Here is a 19,832-nt window from a genome sequence, read left to right as displayed (position 1 = left end):
AGAAATCTCTCTGGCTTTTCACGGAAAAGTGCGGTTTTCTGTGTCGTAAATGCTACAGTACGACAATGACCGAAAAAGTGCGACAGTTGGGAACCCTTATTATAAGGCCTGTTTGATTAGGAAAGCACCATTCTAATTTATTCCCACTTTCTATGTTTTATTAAGAAATGACGTTAAAGAGTAATTCATCAAGTTTTCTCGTTTAATTAGGGAAGGCTTCCTTATCTGTCAAACCCAGTTGAGGAATTATAAGACCTTTCTGTAATAGCAAAGGTGGTCTGGTTTGTTAAGAAAAAACCTTATTTCAATTCATCCCTCATTTTCTACGTTTTATTAGGGATTGACTGTAATTTCGACTGTCTAAAAACAATCGGCGAATTTTTCTTCTTTTATTAAGCAGCGATTCCTTCTCTTTCTAACCAAGCTAAGGATGGTAGAAACTGGTGAGCGTTCCAAGTTCGTATTGTTGTTAACATGGTTTGACAGCGAAGAAATCATTCTTTAAAAAATAGAAGTTTGCCCAATTGATTTTACCTACACCCTTTTAAAATAAAAATAAAGCCCAGATCAGAGACAAAAGCTATATGATACAGATGTTTATGTGCACTTTCTCTTAAACATAAGCACCGCAATAGCGCAACCTAAATTAAGAACGATGTTGGCACAATGTATTATTTATTATTATTTTATTTTTTTTGGTTTTAGACCAGGGCACTTCGTATCGAAGGAGTTGTCGTAAGAACTTTAAAAAGGGCTCATTCGATAGGAAGTTGGAATGGCTTGTGCCCTTTTTAATAGTCGAAAGCGATTGGAAGGCAACTAACACTCCTTCCACGCCCCCCATTTCCCAAAACACATCCAATCAAAATTTTGAGATAGCCATTTTGTTCAACGCAGTTGAAAGGCCTAGAAATTATATCTTTGAGCTGGACACTCCCCCCACAGTCTTCAGGGCAAGGGATGTAATTATGCCCTCGGGGCATATAAGGTTTTTATAGAAAGTGTTGTCGTAAAAACTTGAAAAGGGGCTCATTCAATTGGAAATTCAAAGGGATAGTGCCATTTTTTATAGTTGAAAATAATTAGAAGGCAGCTAACCCCTCTCTCACGCCCAATATTCCCCCAAACACATACAATCAAAATTTTTTAATGTTCATTTTGTTCAACGTAGTTGAAAGTTTTGGAAATTAGGTCTTTGAGGATGATAACCCAATCAGAGCCATCAGGGCAAGGGTTGTAAGTTATGCCCTCGAGGCATATAAGTTTTTATAGAAAAGCGTTGTCGTAGAAACTTCAACAAAAGCTCATTTGATTGGAAATTGAAAGGGCTAGTGCCCTTTTTAATATTCGTAAGTGATTGGAAAGCAACTAGCCCCCCCCCCCCCTCTCACGCCCACGATTTCCCCAAATACATCCAATAAAAATTTTGAGATAGACATTTTGTTCAAAGTAGTTGAAAGGTCTGGAAATTATGTCTTTGAGGATGACAAACACATAGTGGCCTTTTTGATAGTTGAAGTAATTGGAGGGCAACTACCTTCAAACCCACCATTACCCCAAACACATCCAATCAAAATTTTAGATATACATTTTGTTCAACGTAGTTGAAAGGTCTGGAAATTATGTATTTGTGGGTGACACTCCCACTGCAGCCCTCAGGACAAGGGTAGTAATTTATGCCCTGGGGGCATATAAGGTTTTTATAGAAAGTGTTCTCGTAGAAAACTTTAAAAAGGCCTCACTCGATTGGAAAGTGAAAGGGCAAGTGCACTTTTTAATAGTTGAAAGTAATTGGATGGTAGCTAACCCCCCTCTTACGCCCACCATTTCCCCCAACATATCCAATCAAAATTTTGAGATAGCCATTTTGTTCAACGTAAATGAAAGTTCTAGAAATTAGGTTTTTGAGGAAACTACCCCCTCCCAAGCCTTCAAGGCAAGGGTTGTAATGCATGTCCTAGGGGCATAAAGGGCTCCTTTGATTGGAAATTGAAAGCGCTAGTACCCTATTTAATAGTCAAAAGCTATTGGAGGGCAGCTAACGCTCCTCTCAAGCCTACCATTTCCTCGAATACATCCAATCAACATTTTGAGATAGACATTTTGTTCAACGTAGTTGAAGTTCTGGATATTAGGTCTTTGCCAGTGTTGTCGCAGAAACTTCAAAAAGGACTCATTCAATTGGGAATTGAGAGGGCTAGTGCCCTTATTAATATTCAAAAGTGATCGAAGGGCGAATGCTACCCCTCCTCCTTATACCCATCATTTCCCCACACAATTCCGATCATCATTTTGATATAGCAATTTTGTTGAACGTAGTTGAAGGGTCCAGATATTATGTTTTGAGCATGATTACCCCCACAGTCCTCAGGGCAAAGGTTGTAAGTTATTCCCTGGGGGCATATAATGTCATATAGAAAGTGTTGTCGTAAAAAATTCAAAAAGGGTTCTTTCGATTAAAAATTGAGAGGGCTATTGCCCTTTTTAATAGTCAAAAGTAATCAGAGGAAGAATCAACCGCCCTCGCCCATCATTTCCCCATACATTTCCGATCAAAATTTTGATATGGCCATTTTGTTCAACGTAGTTCAAAGGTCTTGAAATTATGTCTTTGAGGAAAACATCCCTCCCCCCACAGCCGTCAGGACAAGGGTCGTAAATGATGCCCTTGGGGCATACAACGTTTTTATAGAATGTTTTGTCGTAAAAGCTTCATAAAGGGCTCATTCGATTGGACATTGAAAAGACTAGCGCCTTTTTTATTAGTCGACAGTGATCAGAGGGCAAATGTCTCCCTCCACGCCTATCATTTTCCCAAACACTTCCAATAAAAATTCTGACAAAGCCATTTTTTTAAGCCTATAAGAAAGGTCTGGAAATTATGTCTTTTAGGAAAAAAAAATCCCTCAGCCCTCAGGGCAAGGGTTGTAATTTATGTCCTGGGGACATATAGGGTTTTTATAGAATGTATAGTCATATAGACTTCAAAGGGAGCTCATTTGATTGGTAATCAGATGCTCTAGGACTCTTTTAAAGAGTCAAAGTGATCAGAGGGCAGCTACCCTCCCCCCCCCCTATACACACCTCCTAGTGTCCCGAAATGCGTCTAGTAGAAATTTTGAGATATCCGTTCTTATCAAAATAGTCTAAATATCTGGTAACATGGCTTTTGGGGATGAAACAAACCTCAGAAATTAGAGACAAAGGTTGTAAGTTATGCCCAGGGGATATTAAAGATTGTTATGGAAGGGGTGGTTGTTTACCTTCAGAAGAAGCTCAGTCTTCCTCCCTGAAAAAAGACTATGTCAATATAAAACGAACAGAAATTATTAAAAAAAACTTTTTGCACAAAACAAGTTTTTCAAAAAAAAGTAAAGAACTCCATTAAACCAAAAATTAACAAAAATAGAATCAAATATTCTACCAAGGATGCAACTACCACAAATCATTATCAATAAATAAATGAAACCCAAAATAAATAGACATTGAAATAAGTCTAACTCAAAACGAGCAGAAATTAATCTGAGCAGGGTTCTAAATCCTATGCTTTCTAAAAGCCAGAATACAATTTGTAATTTACAGAAAAAATCTTTTAAATATTTTCACTTTTATAACTTTAAGAAATAAAAAATTTATTAAGATTTTAAGGAAGAAATATCAGCACATATATATTAAACTGACAATGCACATTTTTTTTAGTAAGTTTATTTGAATTTTTTCAGTAAAGTACAAATTATATTCTGGCTTTTAGAAAGCATAGGGTTAAGAACCCTACTCAGATTAATTTCTGCTCATTTTGAGTTTGACTTATTTTAATTTCTGTTTATTTTGGGTTTCATTTATTTATTGATATTGATTAGTGCTAGTTGTATGCCCGTTATTTCGCCCTTGGATGTGGAGGCAAAAATTAAGAGCACTAAAAAGTGTAGTACATGTCCACTAGACATCCCGATTGGACTAATTAAAGCCTTTGCCAACAATCTTTCAGACCCTTTTTCCTTACTTTTTAATGAAATTACCTCTAGTGGTAAATTTTCAAATTGTTGGAAACTACGTTTTATTACTCCCGTAGAAAAGAAAGGTAACATACAAGATTTTGATGGTGTCTGTCCCATTACTCTTACTCCAGTTTTTTCGAAGTTATATGAAAGCTTTTTAGCTGAGAGGTTGAAAGTAAAGATAATCCCAAATGTTGACCAAAGACAATTCGGAAACCTACGCTCTACATCTACCATCCACTATCTTGTTCACCTTATGAACACAATATGTAATACACTCGAAAAACCCAATACCTGGCTCAATGTTATCTCTGTTGACTTGCAAAAAGCTTTTGATTTAATCAACCACAATATACTATTAGAAAAGCTATCTAATGACTTTCAAGTTGACCCTTATTTAATTAGAATAATTGCGTCTTTCCTCTCTAATAGAACGCAAGTCGTGAAATACCTGAATGTATATTCTGATCCCCTCCAATTTTGTAATGGTGTGCCCTAAGGAACCCTCATAGGTCCAATTTTATTTCTTACAGTGATAAACAGCCTTGGTGTTTATTTTCCGGATAGATGGAAATTTGTTGATGATCTAACTGTCTTAGAGACATGTTCAAAAATTTAAAAAGCAACCCAATGGACACCTTGGAATCGATATCAGCCAAAGCTCTTACTGATGATATGAAAGTCAACCCTTTAAAGTCAACTGTTCTTACTATTAATTTCCTTTAAGCTCCCCCTTCTTTCTCCTCTCCAATCCTCCCTGAAATGTCTGTTACCACTATGAAATTACTGGGCGTTGCCATCTCAAGCGACTTAAATTGGGATTGTCGCAATAATGACATCTTAAAACGTGCCACTGCCGCATTTTCCCTCCTTAAACTCCTTAAAAAATTTAAATACCCTAAATCGCACTGTTTGACGATTTTCCTGTCATTTGTACGCCCAATCCCTTGAATACGCCTGTCCTGTTTGGCATCCTGACATTTCCATTGAATTGTCGGACAGAATGGAGGCAGTCCAAAAAATGTGCCTAAGAATTATCTTCAATGAGGGTAAAGTACCTTATATTTCCCTCCTTAGGAGAGCTAATCTTGTCACCATTAAGGAAAGAGGAGCAAAAATTACCTTGCGTTTTGCTAACAACGCCCTTCATAACCCTCAAATAACTCCCCTTTTCCCTGGTCAATATTAACCCCTTCGACCCCACCTCCTGACATTTTCAATAAGTTAATCTCCGCAGCCCCCCCCCCCCTCACTAACTTTTTACCTCATAGTTATTAATTTTAATGAAAATTTTGCATATTTGGAGGTTTTTTATTTATGTTTTTTAGTCACTAGCTAAGTTATGTTTTTGTTTTAATTTTACTTTATCTCCTTGTTAATTTTACGAGTTTTCGTTTTTTTTGCATTTTTGCTGACTTGACATTGGCCTTCTAATTTTTTGAGTTTAATTTGTTTTTGTTCTTAACATTTTTACGTATTTGACACTGACCCTTTTATAATTTTCTGTTGTTGTTTAATTGTTTGTTTTTATTGTTCTCTTTTCGCTCTATTTGCCACTAAAGTGCGAATTCGGCCTTTTTGGGCTTGTGATAGCCGTTTTTCAGCAATAAATCTTATCTTATCATATGCTTAGTAGATTATTTGATTTTATTTTTGTTCGTTTTTGGTTCAATGGAGTTCTTTACCTTTTTTGAAAAACTTATTTTGTGCAAAAATTTTTTTTATTAATATTAAAAAAGGTCGGTTGTCTGAGTGTGTTTAGGCTATTTATGATAACGTTTATGGTTGCTGGAAGCCTGAAAAATTGAGGATAGACCAGCCAAAGCACCAAATTGATTGGTACCACAAAATTATTGCAGTTGGACATCTTTATTTTATAGATTTTGTCTGTGGCCCGGACTCAGCGAAATGTTCTAGTTAAATTGGACCATAGCCATGATTAATTTTCTAAATGTAGAAATTTAATAAACAGTGAAAACTATCAAGAACTTGGTTTCAATATTTTTATATCTTTATGGTAGAGCCACTAATATTACGTTGTTGGTTGCCAACCACTTCTTTCCTTCCAGTGTACTTGTATTGCTCCACTAGCGTAGTTTGAGCCTGTCACATTTTTTGGGCCTTCCAACAGATTTTGCGTAACATTGGCGAGATGCAACAGTGGGTATTTGAAGAAAGCCATTATTTTTATGATATCTTACTATCAGATTTACTCAGCTCACTATAGCTCACTTTTCTGAAAGGAAATCTGATTTCCGAAAGAAAATGTACATAAAACAGGTAATTGCTTTTGTAAACCTTTAATATAACGAGGCTGATGTATATTCAACTTCATAAATGCCTATTTTTGAGAGTATTCACTACCTTTGAAAGTTTATGAGCTAGGTGAACTAAACTTCTAGGAATGAATCCACAGCCAAAATTAGGTATTTGGGACTGTACTTTGGTAGAACCCACGAATTAAGGGTCTTGAAAAGGAAACATGCTAAGTAAAAATTATAGCTAGCTAGCCTAACACATTCCACTGTGATGTGCTTCCATTATACGTTACATTTATACTAAGTCTAGAACATGGTAGAAGTCACCATCCTACCTGCAAGATTTGTAATGTCAAGTTGAACAATTCAAGTCTTACACCACCCAAATAAAAGAAATTTTACTTGAACTACATGGAGATAAAATTTTACAAGAATCCAGCAGTTAGCCTACTGAATAAAAGGAGAAGAGAGTAAGATTTGTAAAGGTGCTACCCTACCTGTTCTTGGAATAGTATTACAAAAAGCTGCTTACCTGATTGCAAAGCTGGAAAAACCACAAGTCATTGTTAAAACAGTCATTAAACTTGGTGTATTGAAGATGACAAGTATCATGCTAGAAAAAGCATCTTAAGTTAAGTTAAACCAAATTCCAACATCTATAGAAACAGGATAAAGGATATAAATAAAGACATCTTGGCTCAGAGTAGTTGCAGATCTGGTCTCAAGCCCAGCAAAATGCAGCAGCCTTCCACTTGACATGACAAGATCACAGATGTTTCTAATCTAGGTTAAGCCAGCTTGCAGAATTCATCTTATATATAGAAAATGGCATGATAAAGTAAGAATCTAATTTTGTAAGCCTCTACAATGTTAACTAAGGCAAATGAATGACTTCTTCCAAGAGAACAATTTTTGGTTATATACAGTTTCTGCAGTTTTTACAGATGAAACTCCGGCCATTATGGGAAGAAAATCTTTTTTTGCTACACTAGTGAAAAGGGATACACCATACATCATTTTATGCATTGTATCCTGCAAAGGTAGGCTGTATGTTGACAACATAAAACAATACCTCCAAAACTAGCTAAACCATTTAAAATTGGTGTGAAATATATGAACTGAAGTCTGTGAAAAACTGCTGTGAAAAACTGCTCTGAAGCACTGCTTAAGGAAATAGGATATGAATTCAAGGTTCATATATACCATTCTAACATTGGATGGTTATCCTAAGGACAAGTACTAAATCATGTTTTTGCCATACATTGGGAATTAGCTCTGTTTCTGGAAGAGCAGCAATATTGTCATGCAATGGCATTCACAAATATCGAGTTATTTCTCATTTTACCATACATGATTAATATTTTTGCAGCTCTTTAATATTTCAATAAACAGATACATTACAATAGAGTCAACATCATTGAAGCAAAAGAAAACCTGAAGACTTAAAAACAAAGAAACTACCATTGTTTGACTTTAGGACCCTGTGTCTAAGATTAAGCAGCATTTTTCAAGTTTAGGTTCAAGCTTAAAGTGTATGTTTATGATTAGGCTTGGCTATGGACTATTAGTTAAATACTTAATACTGTCAAATGTTAAAATATTCAAATTAATCAAATATGGTACTTACTAAGAAAATTTAGACAAACTCAATGGTGAGACAATCTATTTTCTAGGTGGCATTATGGGGATTTTGCAGTGATTGACTGATCTCCACAGAAGGAAACATTTTAATAAAGTTAACATGTTGACTGCATGGTAATTTTAAGAAATCTGTCCATGAATGATAATTAGATCAAATTCTTTCATAATACTCTTCCCTATAAAGACTATTAGATGGCCTAAAAAGGTTTCAATTCATATTATATATATATATATATATATATATATATATATATAGTTTTATATATATATATATATATATATATATATATATATATATATATATATATATATATTATATATATATATATATGTATATATATATTATATAGGTTTCAATTCATATTATATATATATATATATATATATATATATATATATATATATATATATATATATATATATATATATATATATATATATATATATATATATATATATATATATATATATATATATATATATATATATATATATATATATATATATATATATATATATATATATATATATATATATATATATATATATATATATATATATATATATATATATATATATATATATATATATATATATATATATATATATATATATATATATATATATATATATATATATATATATATATATATATATATATATATATATATATATATATATATATATATATATATATATATATAGCTCTCAGTAATATATTTCTCCATTGTTTAGAATTTCTTGATGTTTTGTAATTTTTAGAGGTTTTACCCATTAATATCATTATGCCTCTTGATTGCACATGAATTTTAGATATGCTGGATATGAAATATTATTTAAAAATATTGATAACAATGGAAGATTACATGAAAATACAATCAATAGAAACTTGCTGCATATTTTAAAGTAAGAATTTTGTTGTTCTGGTGTTTTCTTTCAGTTTTATATATATCTTAGGACTATACCTTGGACCATCAGGCTGCATTTTAAGAAATGTAAATATGATATTTGAAAAATGCATATTTTTTTGTTTTATTAAGATGTTTCCTTCTCTTGAGCTTTCAGATAAGAATGTTATTGATTATAGTCAACCAATATTAACTAGATTGCCAATACAATTCTCAAAATCTATCTACATCATATTGAAGATTAAGAAACTCATCTCCATGTTTATGAAAAACATTTTATTTTTGAAAATGATTAAATATTTGTCCTATTTTTAGAACTGTCATATAACAGACAGTGCCATTTCAAATGTGCCCCAGCTCTCCTCCTTATAAGGCTGGATATAGATATAGGCTGTATGCTAAATATAATTGATATTGCTGTTTTTTTTTTAAAGTTTTTTATTTATTTACAATTTTCTTGTTTTTGATATTATATACCAACTGTTGATGAGAAGTAGGCTAAGGACAAAAACAATGCAAACCCACAGAATCAGTAAACTTTCATAAATATTTTGTTTGTTTATTTTGTTATTTGTGTGCAAGATCCTTTGAAAGAAACACATAATAACAATATAGTTGTGCCCTAAGCACTCCCAATCAGCAGTCTTTCCAAATATAATGTTATTGCCAACATGATTTTGTCCTGACCCCTCCCCCATTAACAGGGTCAAATATACCCATAGACTATTGATATATATACTATTACACTGTTTTGTATAGATTATTACAAAACTTTTGAAGAAAGCAACAATTTTTACCTTAGGATATACAGAAAGAATGTATTAATCAAGTTTTCATAGCTTTTAGTATTTTGCTATATGTTTTTATATTGTTTAAACAAAATATTTGTCCAGCTGTTTTCATTGTTTTGCAATAACTTGATGCTGTAGGGGTGGGCTGCAGAGTAGTTTCCTGAATTAACAGAAATTTTATCATTGTTGTAGCAATGAGAAACAGTCAGTTAACACATTATTTATCAGAGAAACTAATTGATAAACATGAATTAGAATGGAAGGAGCCATGGAAACACAGTTAATAAAGATGCTCTGCATGTTACAGAGTGGAATATTTATGATTATAGCCAATTTTCCCAAATCAAGGGATAATGAGAGTGAAAACTGAAAAATGAGTCATATATTACCACAAAGGTAAAGTTAAACTAAAGAAAACTGACCTGTTTCTTTGGATGCTTGAATTATGAAGGCTTATTTGAATTTTGACAAGATTTTTTGCTGAAACTAAATTTCAGCTGGGAGGGCAAACTACGGTGGGGGGGGGCAAAATCGGATCTGGAGGGGGCAGTTGCCCCCTCCCCCCTGCCCGATAGCCCCAAACCCCCCAAGATATGGCCTTGCTCAGGCGGTATACTGTGATCTCGTTAATTGAAAAGTAAAGAACGATGTGGGCACAATGTGTTGATTTTTGGTTTTCCATACCCGGGCACTTCGTATCGAAGGAGTTGTCGCAGAAACTTTGAAAATGGCTCATTCGATTGGAAATTGGAGTGGCTAGTGCCCTTTTTAATAGTTTCAACAGTTTTGTCTATAGCCTTGGGCTGCACCTGGCCTGATCAAGGGAGAAGGGGGGCTGCATCAAGTAGCAACCATCATATAAGGAAGATGTGTTCAGTAGAGGATATAGTGTTAAAACTCTGTTGATATAGTATTTTCTTCTGAGGAAGGAATTTGGTGCATAGTTACCATTTTTGTCTTTAATTTTCTAGCTCTGTGATGAAAATACATCTCAGAATGCCTTTTAACACTTTCCAAAAATACTAATCACTATCATTGCAAATAAATCCACGCCCTCCCCCCCCCTTAATGGGGTTAGATTTAGTCCCTGACTATTTACAAAACTTAATTGTGTTTTTTTTTTGTTGCATTATTCCTTTTGAGCTTATGTATGATCAAGAGTTGTTTCACAATGCCATAAGCTAGTTTGAAGGAAAAAACCCTGCAAAATTAATGAAGTTTGTATACAGCCTATGGCTATACATTGTCCTATTATGTGGGAGGGCTAGGAAGCATTCCCATTGAAAGTCAGCTCCCCATTGAAATTCCCAAAGAATTTTTTAAAGAGTTTAGTGTCTTGCTCTCAGCTGTCCCTTTTGATTTTTTGTTGCCTACTTAGATGAAAGTGCTGCACAGTAATAAAGTGTTTCCCCTTTGGAGATCTTTCATGTATCTGTCTAGGTCTAGATCCTGCACTTTTAATATCCCTCCAGTGTTCTTGGCCATGAATTGACATTGCCTTGATCATTCCATCCATTTGCTCAAGTCTGTGGCAAGTTTTTTTTTCATATTTATTGTGATTGAATTTGGCCAGGTTGAAAGCTGTGTAAGTTTTTTTTTGCTAATATTTGACTTGATGTAACTCCATGACATTTAAAAGAAAAGAAAAGACAATATATATTGACAAGTATTTTAATAGCAAAACAAAACTATTTACAGTCTTTACCATTTTTTCAAAAAACATTTGCATGTAGTTGATGAAGATGGTGCTTTGATTCCTACTGTTCTAGTTGTTGAGGCAAGGGTAGAAAGTACTTGTGTGTCTCATTCTTGGCAGAACCATTCCAGTCAAAGGGATTGTTAATGAGTGGCTTTTTTATTGCACTTTTATACACCATTTTCCCTTTTTCATGTTTTTAAATGCCCAAGACAGATTGAACATTCAGAATGAAACAGATTAGCCCTATAACAGTGTTGCATTGATGCTAATCATCCAGATCAGTTTTCTATTGGGTGTGGATCTACAATTATTGTTGACCATGTTTGGCCAATATAAAAACCAAAACAACATTTTAAATACCTTATTTCATGTCAGCTTCTAATAGAATAGATTACTTGGAAGTCCTAGCCATAGTAATACACTAACTTCCTTTAATACCTCAGGAAAGCTATGAAATTCTTAAAACTTTTTGTAGGTATAAGGCAGATGTAAATCCATAGCTCCATCAGAGAAACTACACTGCACAGCGTTTTTTTCTTTTTTTTTACAGAGATTTTTTATTTACTTAGTAGTTCAAGCAAATGAATATATTAATCATCTATTTGATTTTTTGTCTTCACATTCAAAAAACTTGAAAAGGGGAGGATTCTAATGACTGTATAATAAGTTCTTTGTAACATCAGTTGAATAAGGATTTTAATTCCTTGGGAAAGATTGGGCAAAATGAAAATGTATACAAGAACTAGAGTTACACTGGCTGCTTTATAATTACCAACTTTCTAATCTCATAACTCAAACTAAAAAAAAAAAAAAAAAAAAAAAACCTTGCATATTTACCCAACAACATGTGCCATAAAATTATTTCGTTTTTTGAATAAGACAAGAGGATTGTTGATGAACCAAGGAATACAAGAACAGATTGTTGGAAAATCGTAGTTGCACATTTTGTCCCCTATCTTCTGAGGCCTTTTGTTCATTTTCTCTTTTTTGGAACCAAAACTTTTCTGCTAAAACCTGCAAAGGAAGGAGAATGGCAACTCTGATGTCAGTTCCTATCTCCTCTTGGAATTAGCACAAGATCAAATAAAATATGAAATATTGCCTACAGTTATGCAGCTTTGGAAGTTATAAGAATTGAAAACCCAATTTGAATTTAAGGTTATGAAATACAGTTAAATTTCAATAAAACATAAGAATATGAATTAGGTCATTTTTTTGGTCATTGTCTTAGGAAAAAGGCGTAAGAAATCTTGTATTAAAAAACAGTCAAATTAGCAGAAAGGGAAGAGGACTTAGGAGGAAGGCCTGTGAACTTTTTCAACAAAAATACAAGTAATGTTGGTTAACAGAGCCACAAAAAACATCTATTGGTCATTGGATTGAAAAATCTTCTATTTTGTGTTTCAATCTCTGAAAAGGCTCTAGTTCAAAAATTTGTGAATGAAACCAACTTTTTAAGTTATTTTGCCTAAAAAATTAGAATAATTTTTAAGCCAAATCATTAATAATGCCTTTCATGAAATAGACCAACATTCAGAAGATACTTCAGTCACTGCACCCATAATCACCTTGTTTGACATTGTTCTGGAGTCTGTTGATAACCTAGACCAGATTTCTGATGCTCGAAAGTTCGCCTTAATGTGTAGGCCCTAAAAATCAGGAAAGGAGTTAACCAGAATGTTGAGGGTATAGTGACAAAACATCATCATTTTCAAAGTACATGGCTCCAATGTATTCATGGTTGATGTTCAGTCCCTCAAAAAAAAAGGTGCATTCTATGAACACTGCTTTCTATTTGTCTAACTGTCTGGCAAGCCAAATAAAGGTCTGTAGGTAAGTTTCATCATACCAATAAAGTTTCTGGAACTCTTGGTGTGTGCAACAACTGCTTTTTTCCAACTCTGCATTTACTCTTGATTGTATTCTCCCTGTTATTACGACTTCTGCAGACTGTTCATTTAGCATGCTAAAGCAGCTTAAAACATGCCTCCAAAATCAGACAGGAGAGGGTAGGTTTAAGGATCTTGCACAAATGTCTATCAATTGCACTGTCAAGGTGGATACTGACAATGTTTTAAGTGATCTTGGGAGGAAATCAAGACTGGTTAAAATGTAAGAAGTGTTTACTGTGCTTATGTTTTTTTGGATCTGATTCAAAGATTAGCAAGACTAGAGCTGTTCAGTTTGATTAATTGAACTCATTATTTGATCTTTTGTTTAGTAGCATAGTAATAAACAAGCTCAAAAAGGGGACTGTGACAGTAATATGCTTAGTTGAGGGCAATTTTCTGGACTTCCAGTTGCTTTTAGCTGGTGCCCCCCCCCCCCACCGGAAATCCTAAATACAACATTGATGAAAAGGTTTGTTCATTGATTAACTTGCAAATTAATTTATAAAACCAAAAGTGTTAACTTTTGTGTATAGCCTTAGGCTATATTGAGCCCAATTAGAATGGGTATTGAGATGCCCTTGCAAGAGTAGTGGGTTATCAAATTTAGAAGGAGCATTGAGTAGAGGATTAAATTCTGTGTTTTTTTTCTCTATTGTTTCAGCCTTAAAATATAAATTTGACCAACCTAAAATTCTAGGTGATACATGTCCCAATTTTAGGGGGTTTTTGATATCTTTGAATGTTGTTTGGATAGGTGGATGAAAGTTTCCTGAGTGTATCTACATCCCAAATTGCAGCAAAGGAAGGTATTTTGAAGCTCCCACCTCTACCCCTTCCATACTGTGCTGATTGTAGTTCTATAAAGACAGGTAGCTTACATTTCCTTAAATCACCAGTAGCTAAAATGTATTTTCCAGCAAAATAAGGAATTAATGCTGTAAGGTTGCTCGTGAGTTATGATGGGAAGCCAATGACTCAATGACATCCCATTCTGTGTTCTATGGTTTGGTGGATCAACTCTTGTCAACAGGAATCTTAACTGCATCAACAGAGGAGGCAGTGACAGGTGTCTCAGGAAGATTATTCTAATAAGCTTCCACTATTGTAGAAGTATTGGCTTGTGGACTCTGGTATATTGTCTCTTTTGGTATAACTTCTTACTATGTCCTCTTGTTCTGAAGGATTTATCGAGTTGAAAGGGCTTTTGACTGGAGGGGGATTCAAAAGCTTAAGTCATTGTAGTGTCACTTCTCTGGCATCTGTACATGAGTGTTGGGAGCTTTAATCTATTAAGTCGAGATTCTTGCATCCATCAACAACTTTTGTTGCCTGTCTTTGAACTGCCTCATTTCTGCTGATTACCCTTGTTCAAGGGTGCAGCAAAATACACCCCAAATTCAAGCCATTGCTGTGTAAGACTCTTGTATAGCTTGATCATAACTTTAGGTTATCTGCTGTGTACTGTAAGCTGAATTATGGGGGTCTGGAATGCTTTGGTAGCTTCTGCTCGAGCTTGATTGTGGAATTTCAATTTGTTGCCAGCAACAATTCCCAAATCTCAATTAGCTTCTGAAAAGGCAATTAATTGTCTGGAGCCATCCTTTTCAATCACATGGTACTGCCACCTTTTAGTCTTATCTATGGAAAAGTATCATTCATGGAGCCATATGATTAACTTTATTTTCCCTAATTTTTTAAATGAGGAAACTGGATAGTTTTTTTTATGCATAAGGACCAGTAATGACTCTGTCTTTTACCTTGGCTTTAGACACTCTTGGGCAATTTAGAACATGAATGTATAAAACTCCTATTTTCGTGCAGTAATCTTATGAACCACCTGCTTCACGAGGTCTAATAAAATACTTTTCACATGGAACCAAGGTAGTATTAAATTTTTTTTTTTTTTTTTTTTTTTTTTTTTTTTTTTTTTTTTTTTTTAGTAGAGATTAAGCCTTCATAAAATGGTAGCCTGTATCAGAGACAACGCTATAGCGTTGCTTATAGTAAAGGCAATATGGCTCCAATGTTTTATTATTTTTTTTCCCATAGGTACTTTGTATGGAAGGGGCTGTTGAATAAACTTCATAGGAGGCCAATTTGATTGAAAATCAAGAGTTCTAGTGCCCTTTTTAAGGATCAAAAGTGATCGGAATACAGCTAACACCCCTTCCATGCCCACCATTTCACTAAACACATCCAGTCAAAATTTTGAGATAGCCATTTTGTTCTACGTAGTTGATTTCCAGATAGATATTATGTTTTTGAGGAGGACACTCCCCCCAAAGCCCTCAGGGCACGGGTTGTAAGTTATGCCCTGGGGGCATATAAGGTTTTTATAGAAAGCTTTGTCGTAGAAACTTCAAAAAGGCCTCATTCGATTGGAAATTCAAAGGGCTAGTGCCCTTTAATAGTCGAAAGTGATTGGATGGCAACTAACCCCCCTCTCATGCCCACCTTTTCCCCAAACACATCCAATCAAAATTTTGAGATAGCCATTCTGTTCAATGTAGTTGAAAATTCTGGAAATTAGGTCCTTGAGAATGACAATCCCCCCCCCCTCCCACCACAGCTCTCAGGGCAAGGGTTGTAAGTTATGACCTGGGGGCATATAAGGTTCTTATTGAAAGCATTGTCATAGAAACTTCAGAAAGGGCTCATTACATTGGAAATTTAAATGGCTATTTCCCTTTTTATTAGTCGAAAGTAATTGGAGGGCAACTAACCTCCCTTTCACACCCACCTTTTCCCCATACACATCCTATCAAAATTTTGAGATAAACTTTCAGTTCAATAAAGTAGAAAATTTTGGAAATTAGGTTTTTGAGGAACCCCACAGTCCTCAGGACAAGAGTTGTAAGTTATGCCCAGGGGGCATGTAAGGTTATATAGAAAGAATTGTAGTAGAAATTTCAAAAAGGGCTCATTCGATTGGAAATTTAAATGGCTACTGCCCTTTTTAATAGTCAAAAGTGATTGGAAGGCACCTAGCACCCTTTCTACGCCTACCATTGCCCCATACACATACAATCAAAATTTTAAGATGGCTATTTTGTTCAACATAGTTGAAAGTTCTGGAGATTATAGCTTTGAGCAGGATACTCCCCTCACAATCTTCAGTGCAAGGATTATAAGTCATGCCCTGGGGGCATATTTAGTTCTTATGGAAGGAATGCTTGTATACACTTCAGAGAGGGCTCATTTGATTGCCAATTGAAGGTTCTAGTTCAATTTGTCAATTTCTGTTCATCTTAAGTTTCATTTATACTTCAATACCAAAATATTTTTTTTTCGTTTTAAGCTTGGTTTTCATGTTCAATCAAACATTACTTGCTTTAAGATCTATATATTCATTTATGTTATTACTTATTGTATTTTTTTTTGCTATGATTGTTTATTTAATTTGTTTGTTTTGGGTTTCCTTTATTCTGTAGTTAATTAAAAAAAATTCCACAAAATAAGTTTTTCAAAGAATAGTAAAGAACTCCAATAAACAAAAAATGAGCAAAAATAAAATCAAATAATCTACCAAGTTTCAAACTACCACAAATCAGCTTTGATAAATAAATGAAGCCCAAAACGAACAGAAATTACAATAATTAACCGATTCAAACTCAAAACGAGCAGAAATTAACATAAGTTGGGCGCAAAAACCCTATGCCTTCCCAAGGCCAGAACAAAATTTGCACTTTACTGAAAAAATATCAATGTTTTTACTTTTATAACTTTAGTAAATCAAATAATACTAACATTTTGATTACTAAATATCAGTATATGTATATTAAACTGACAATGCATATTCATTAGTATTTTTTCAGTAAAGTGCAAATTTTGTTCTGGCCTAGGGAAGGCATAGGAATTTTGCCCCCAACTTCTGTTAATTTCTGCTCGTTTTGAGTTTGACTCGGTTATTTATTGAAATTTCTGTTTGTTTTGGGTTTCATTTATTTCTCGATGCTGATATGTGGTAGTTTCACGCTTAGTAGATTATTTGATTTTATTTTTGCTCATTTTTTTTAATGGAGTTCTTTACTTTTCTTTGAAAAACTTATTTTGTGGAAAAAGTTTTTTTTAATTAATTTCTGTTCGTGTTGTATTGGCATAGTCTTTTCAGGGAAAAAGAAATTAATACTTTAAATCTTTTCGTTTTGTAAGACTTTATAGTTTGTCCTGCTATTTGTATACTGGAGAAAAATTTTCAGCAATTTTTAACAACATACACCCTTTTAAAAATCTGCAACACAAATAGTACTGTTTAATTTAGTTTCATACCTCCTCTAGCTGACCTGAAGTGTAAAACTTGATACCATTAGCAAAAAAATCTGTTTACTCTCTTTAATAGCTTGGATACACTTACGCTATTTTGATTTAGTTAAATTTTAAGAGCAGAAGTAGCCCCGAAAGTTTGAACATAATACCCTCAGTCGTTCTTGGTCTACTGCTGAAATGCCTTTTTTGGATTTAGCATTAACACATTGATTTTTGTTTTAATCTTAAGGCAAAATTTATTTTTTAAACATAATGGGAAATGGGAAGGGTGGGAGTGGAAGGGGGATTAGTTGCCCTTCAATCACTTTCGACTATTAAAAAGGGCATCAGCCCTTTCTATTTTCAATCGAATGAGCCCCTTTCGAAGTTCCCACGACAACTCCTTCAATAAGAAGTGCCCTGGCCTAAACAACAACAACAACAAAAAATAATACATTATACCCACATCGATCTTTACAATAAAAATGTCAAGCCTTTCGACTATTAAAAAGGGCACTTCGATTTCCAATCGAATGAGCCCTTTTGGAAACGACAACGCTTTCTATAAGTGCCTTATATGACCCCAAGGCATAAATTACAACCCTTACCCTAAGGGCTGTGAGGGTGGTTGCCATCCTCTAAGACCAAATTTCTAGAACTTTCAACTACGTTAAACAAAACGGCTATCTCAAAATTTTGATTAGATGTGTTTGGGGAAATGGTGGGCGTGAGAGGGGTGTTAGTCGCTCTTCAATCACTTTAAACTATTAAAAATGGCCCGAGCCATGAGCCCTTTTGAAGTTTCTATGACAAAACTTTCAATACAAATCTTATATGCCCCCAGGGCATAACTTACAACCCTTGCCCTGAGTGCTGGGGGGGGGTGTCATTCTCAAGGACATAATTTCCACAACTTTCTCCTACATTGAACAAAATGCATATCTGAAAATTTTGATTAGATGTGTTTGGAGGAATGGTGGACATGAGAGGGGGGTTAGTTACCCTCCAATCACTTTCGACTATTAAAAAGGGGACTAGCCCTCTCAATTTCCAATTGAATGAGCCTCTTTTGAAGTTTTACGACAACTCTATCTATAAAAACCTTATATGCCCCCAGGGCAGAACTTACAAACTTTGCCCTTGGGGTTCTAGGGGGTTTGTCATCCTTAAACACATAATACCCGAAGCTTTCAACTACATTGAAAGAGATGGCTATTTTTTAGCTGTAATTGAATGTTTTTGGGGAAATGGACGGGGAGAAAGGGAGGATAACTGCTTTCCAATAACTTTTGACTATTAGTAACGGCAATTCTCAATCAAATGAGCCCTTTTTGAAATTTCCATAACCTATATAAACTTTATATGCCCCCACGGAATAACTTACAACCCTTGCACTGCGGGCTCTGAGGGGGTTATCATCCTAAAAGACCTAATTTCCAGAAGCTTCAAATACGTTGAACAAAATGGATATCTCAAAATTTTGATTGGATTTGTTTGGGAAAATGGTGGGCCTGAGAGGGGCGTTAGTCGCTATCCAATCACTTTGAACTATTAAAAAAGGCACTAGTCCTTTCAGTTTCCAATTGAATGAGCCCGTTTGAAGTTTCTATGACAATGCTTTCAATAAAAACTTTATATGCCCTCAGAGCATAACTTACAACCCTTGCCCTGAGGACTCTGGGGGGAGGGGTTGTCATCCTTAAAGACCTAATTTCCAAAACTTTCAACTTTGTTGAATAAAATGGCTTTCTAAAACTGTTGATTGGATTTGTTTGGGTAAAAGATGGGCGTGAGAGGGGGATTAGTTGCCCTCAAATCACTTTCGACTATTAAAAAACTAGCCCTTTGAATTTCAAATCGAATGAGCCCTTTTTCAAGTTTCTACAACAAAGATTTCAATAAAAACCTTATATACCACCATGGCATAACTTATAATCCTTGCCCTGAGGGTTGTGGGGGAGTGTCCTCTGCAAAAATATATTTTCTATCTGGAAATTAACTGTGCTGAACAAAATGGCTATCTCAAAATTTTTATTGGATGTGTTTGGGGGAATGGTGGGCGTGGGGGGGGGGGCTAATTGCCCTCCAGTCACTTTCGACTATTAAAAAGGGCACTAGCCCTTTAAATTTCCAATCGAATGAGCTTTTTTTTGAAGTTTCTGTGACAACGCCTTCTTTAAAAACCTTATATGCCCCCAGGGCATAACTTAAAACCCTTGCCCTGAGGTTCGTGGGGGAGTGTTCTCCTTAAAAACATATTTTATGTGTGGAAATCAACTATGCTGAACAAAATGGCCATCTCAAAACTTTGATTGGATGTGTTTGGGGGAATGATGGGCGTGGGGGGGGGGCTAGTTGCCCTCCAATCACTTTCAATTATTAAAAAGGGCTCTATCCCTT

General features: G+C 34.6%; 1 protein-coding gene across 1 annotated transcript in view; it reads left to right on the top strand.

Annotated features, from left to right (window-relative positions):
• The first annotated feature begins 6,169 nt into the window (after positions 1-6,169).
• SMC3 (structural maintenance of chromosomes 3) overlaps positions 6,170-19,832 on the top strand; it is a 123,570-nt gene continuing 109,907 nt past the window's right edge. Inside the window, exon 1 of the mRNA XM_089088295.1 lies at positions 6,170-6,278. Coding sequence (XP_088944421.1) covers positions 6,264-6,278 — 15 coding nt within the window. The 5' untranslated portion in view covers positions 6,170-6,263. The remainder of the gene's footprint in view (positions 6,279-19,832) is intronic.

This window comes from Artemia sp. Qi Xiang Cuo, chromosome 4 (assembly GCF_049724085.1).
Source record: "Artemia sp. Qi Xiang Cuo chromosome 4, ASM4972408v1, whole genome shotgun sequence".
Classification (NCBI taxonomy): domain Eukaryota; kingdom Metazoa; phylum Arthropoda; class Branchiopoda; order Anostraca; family Artemiidae; genus Artemia; species Artemia sp. Qi Xiang Cuo.
This window is presented reverse-complemented; position numbering and strand designations above follow the sequence as displayed.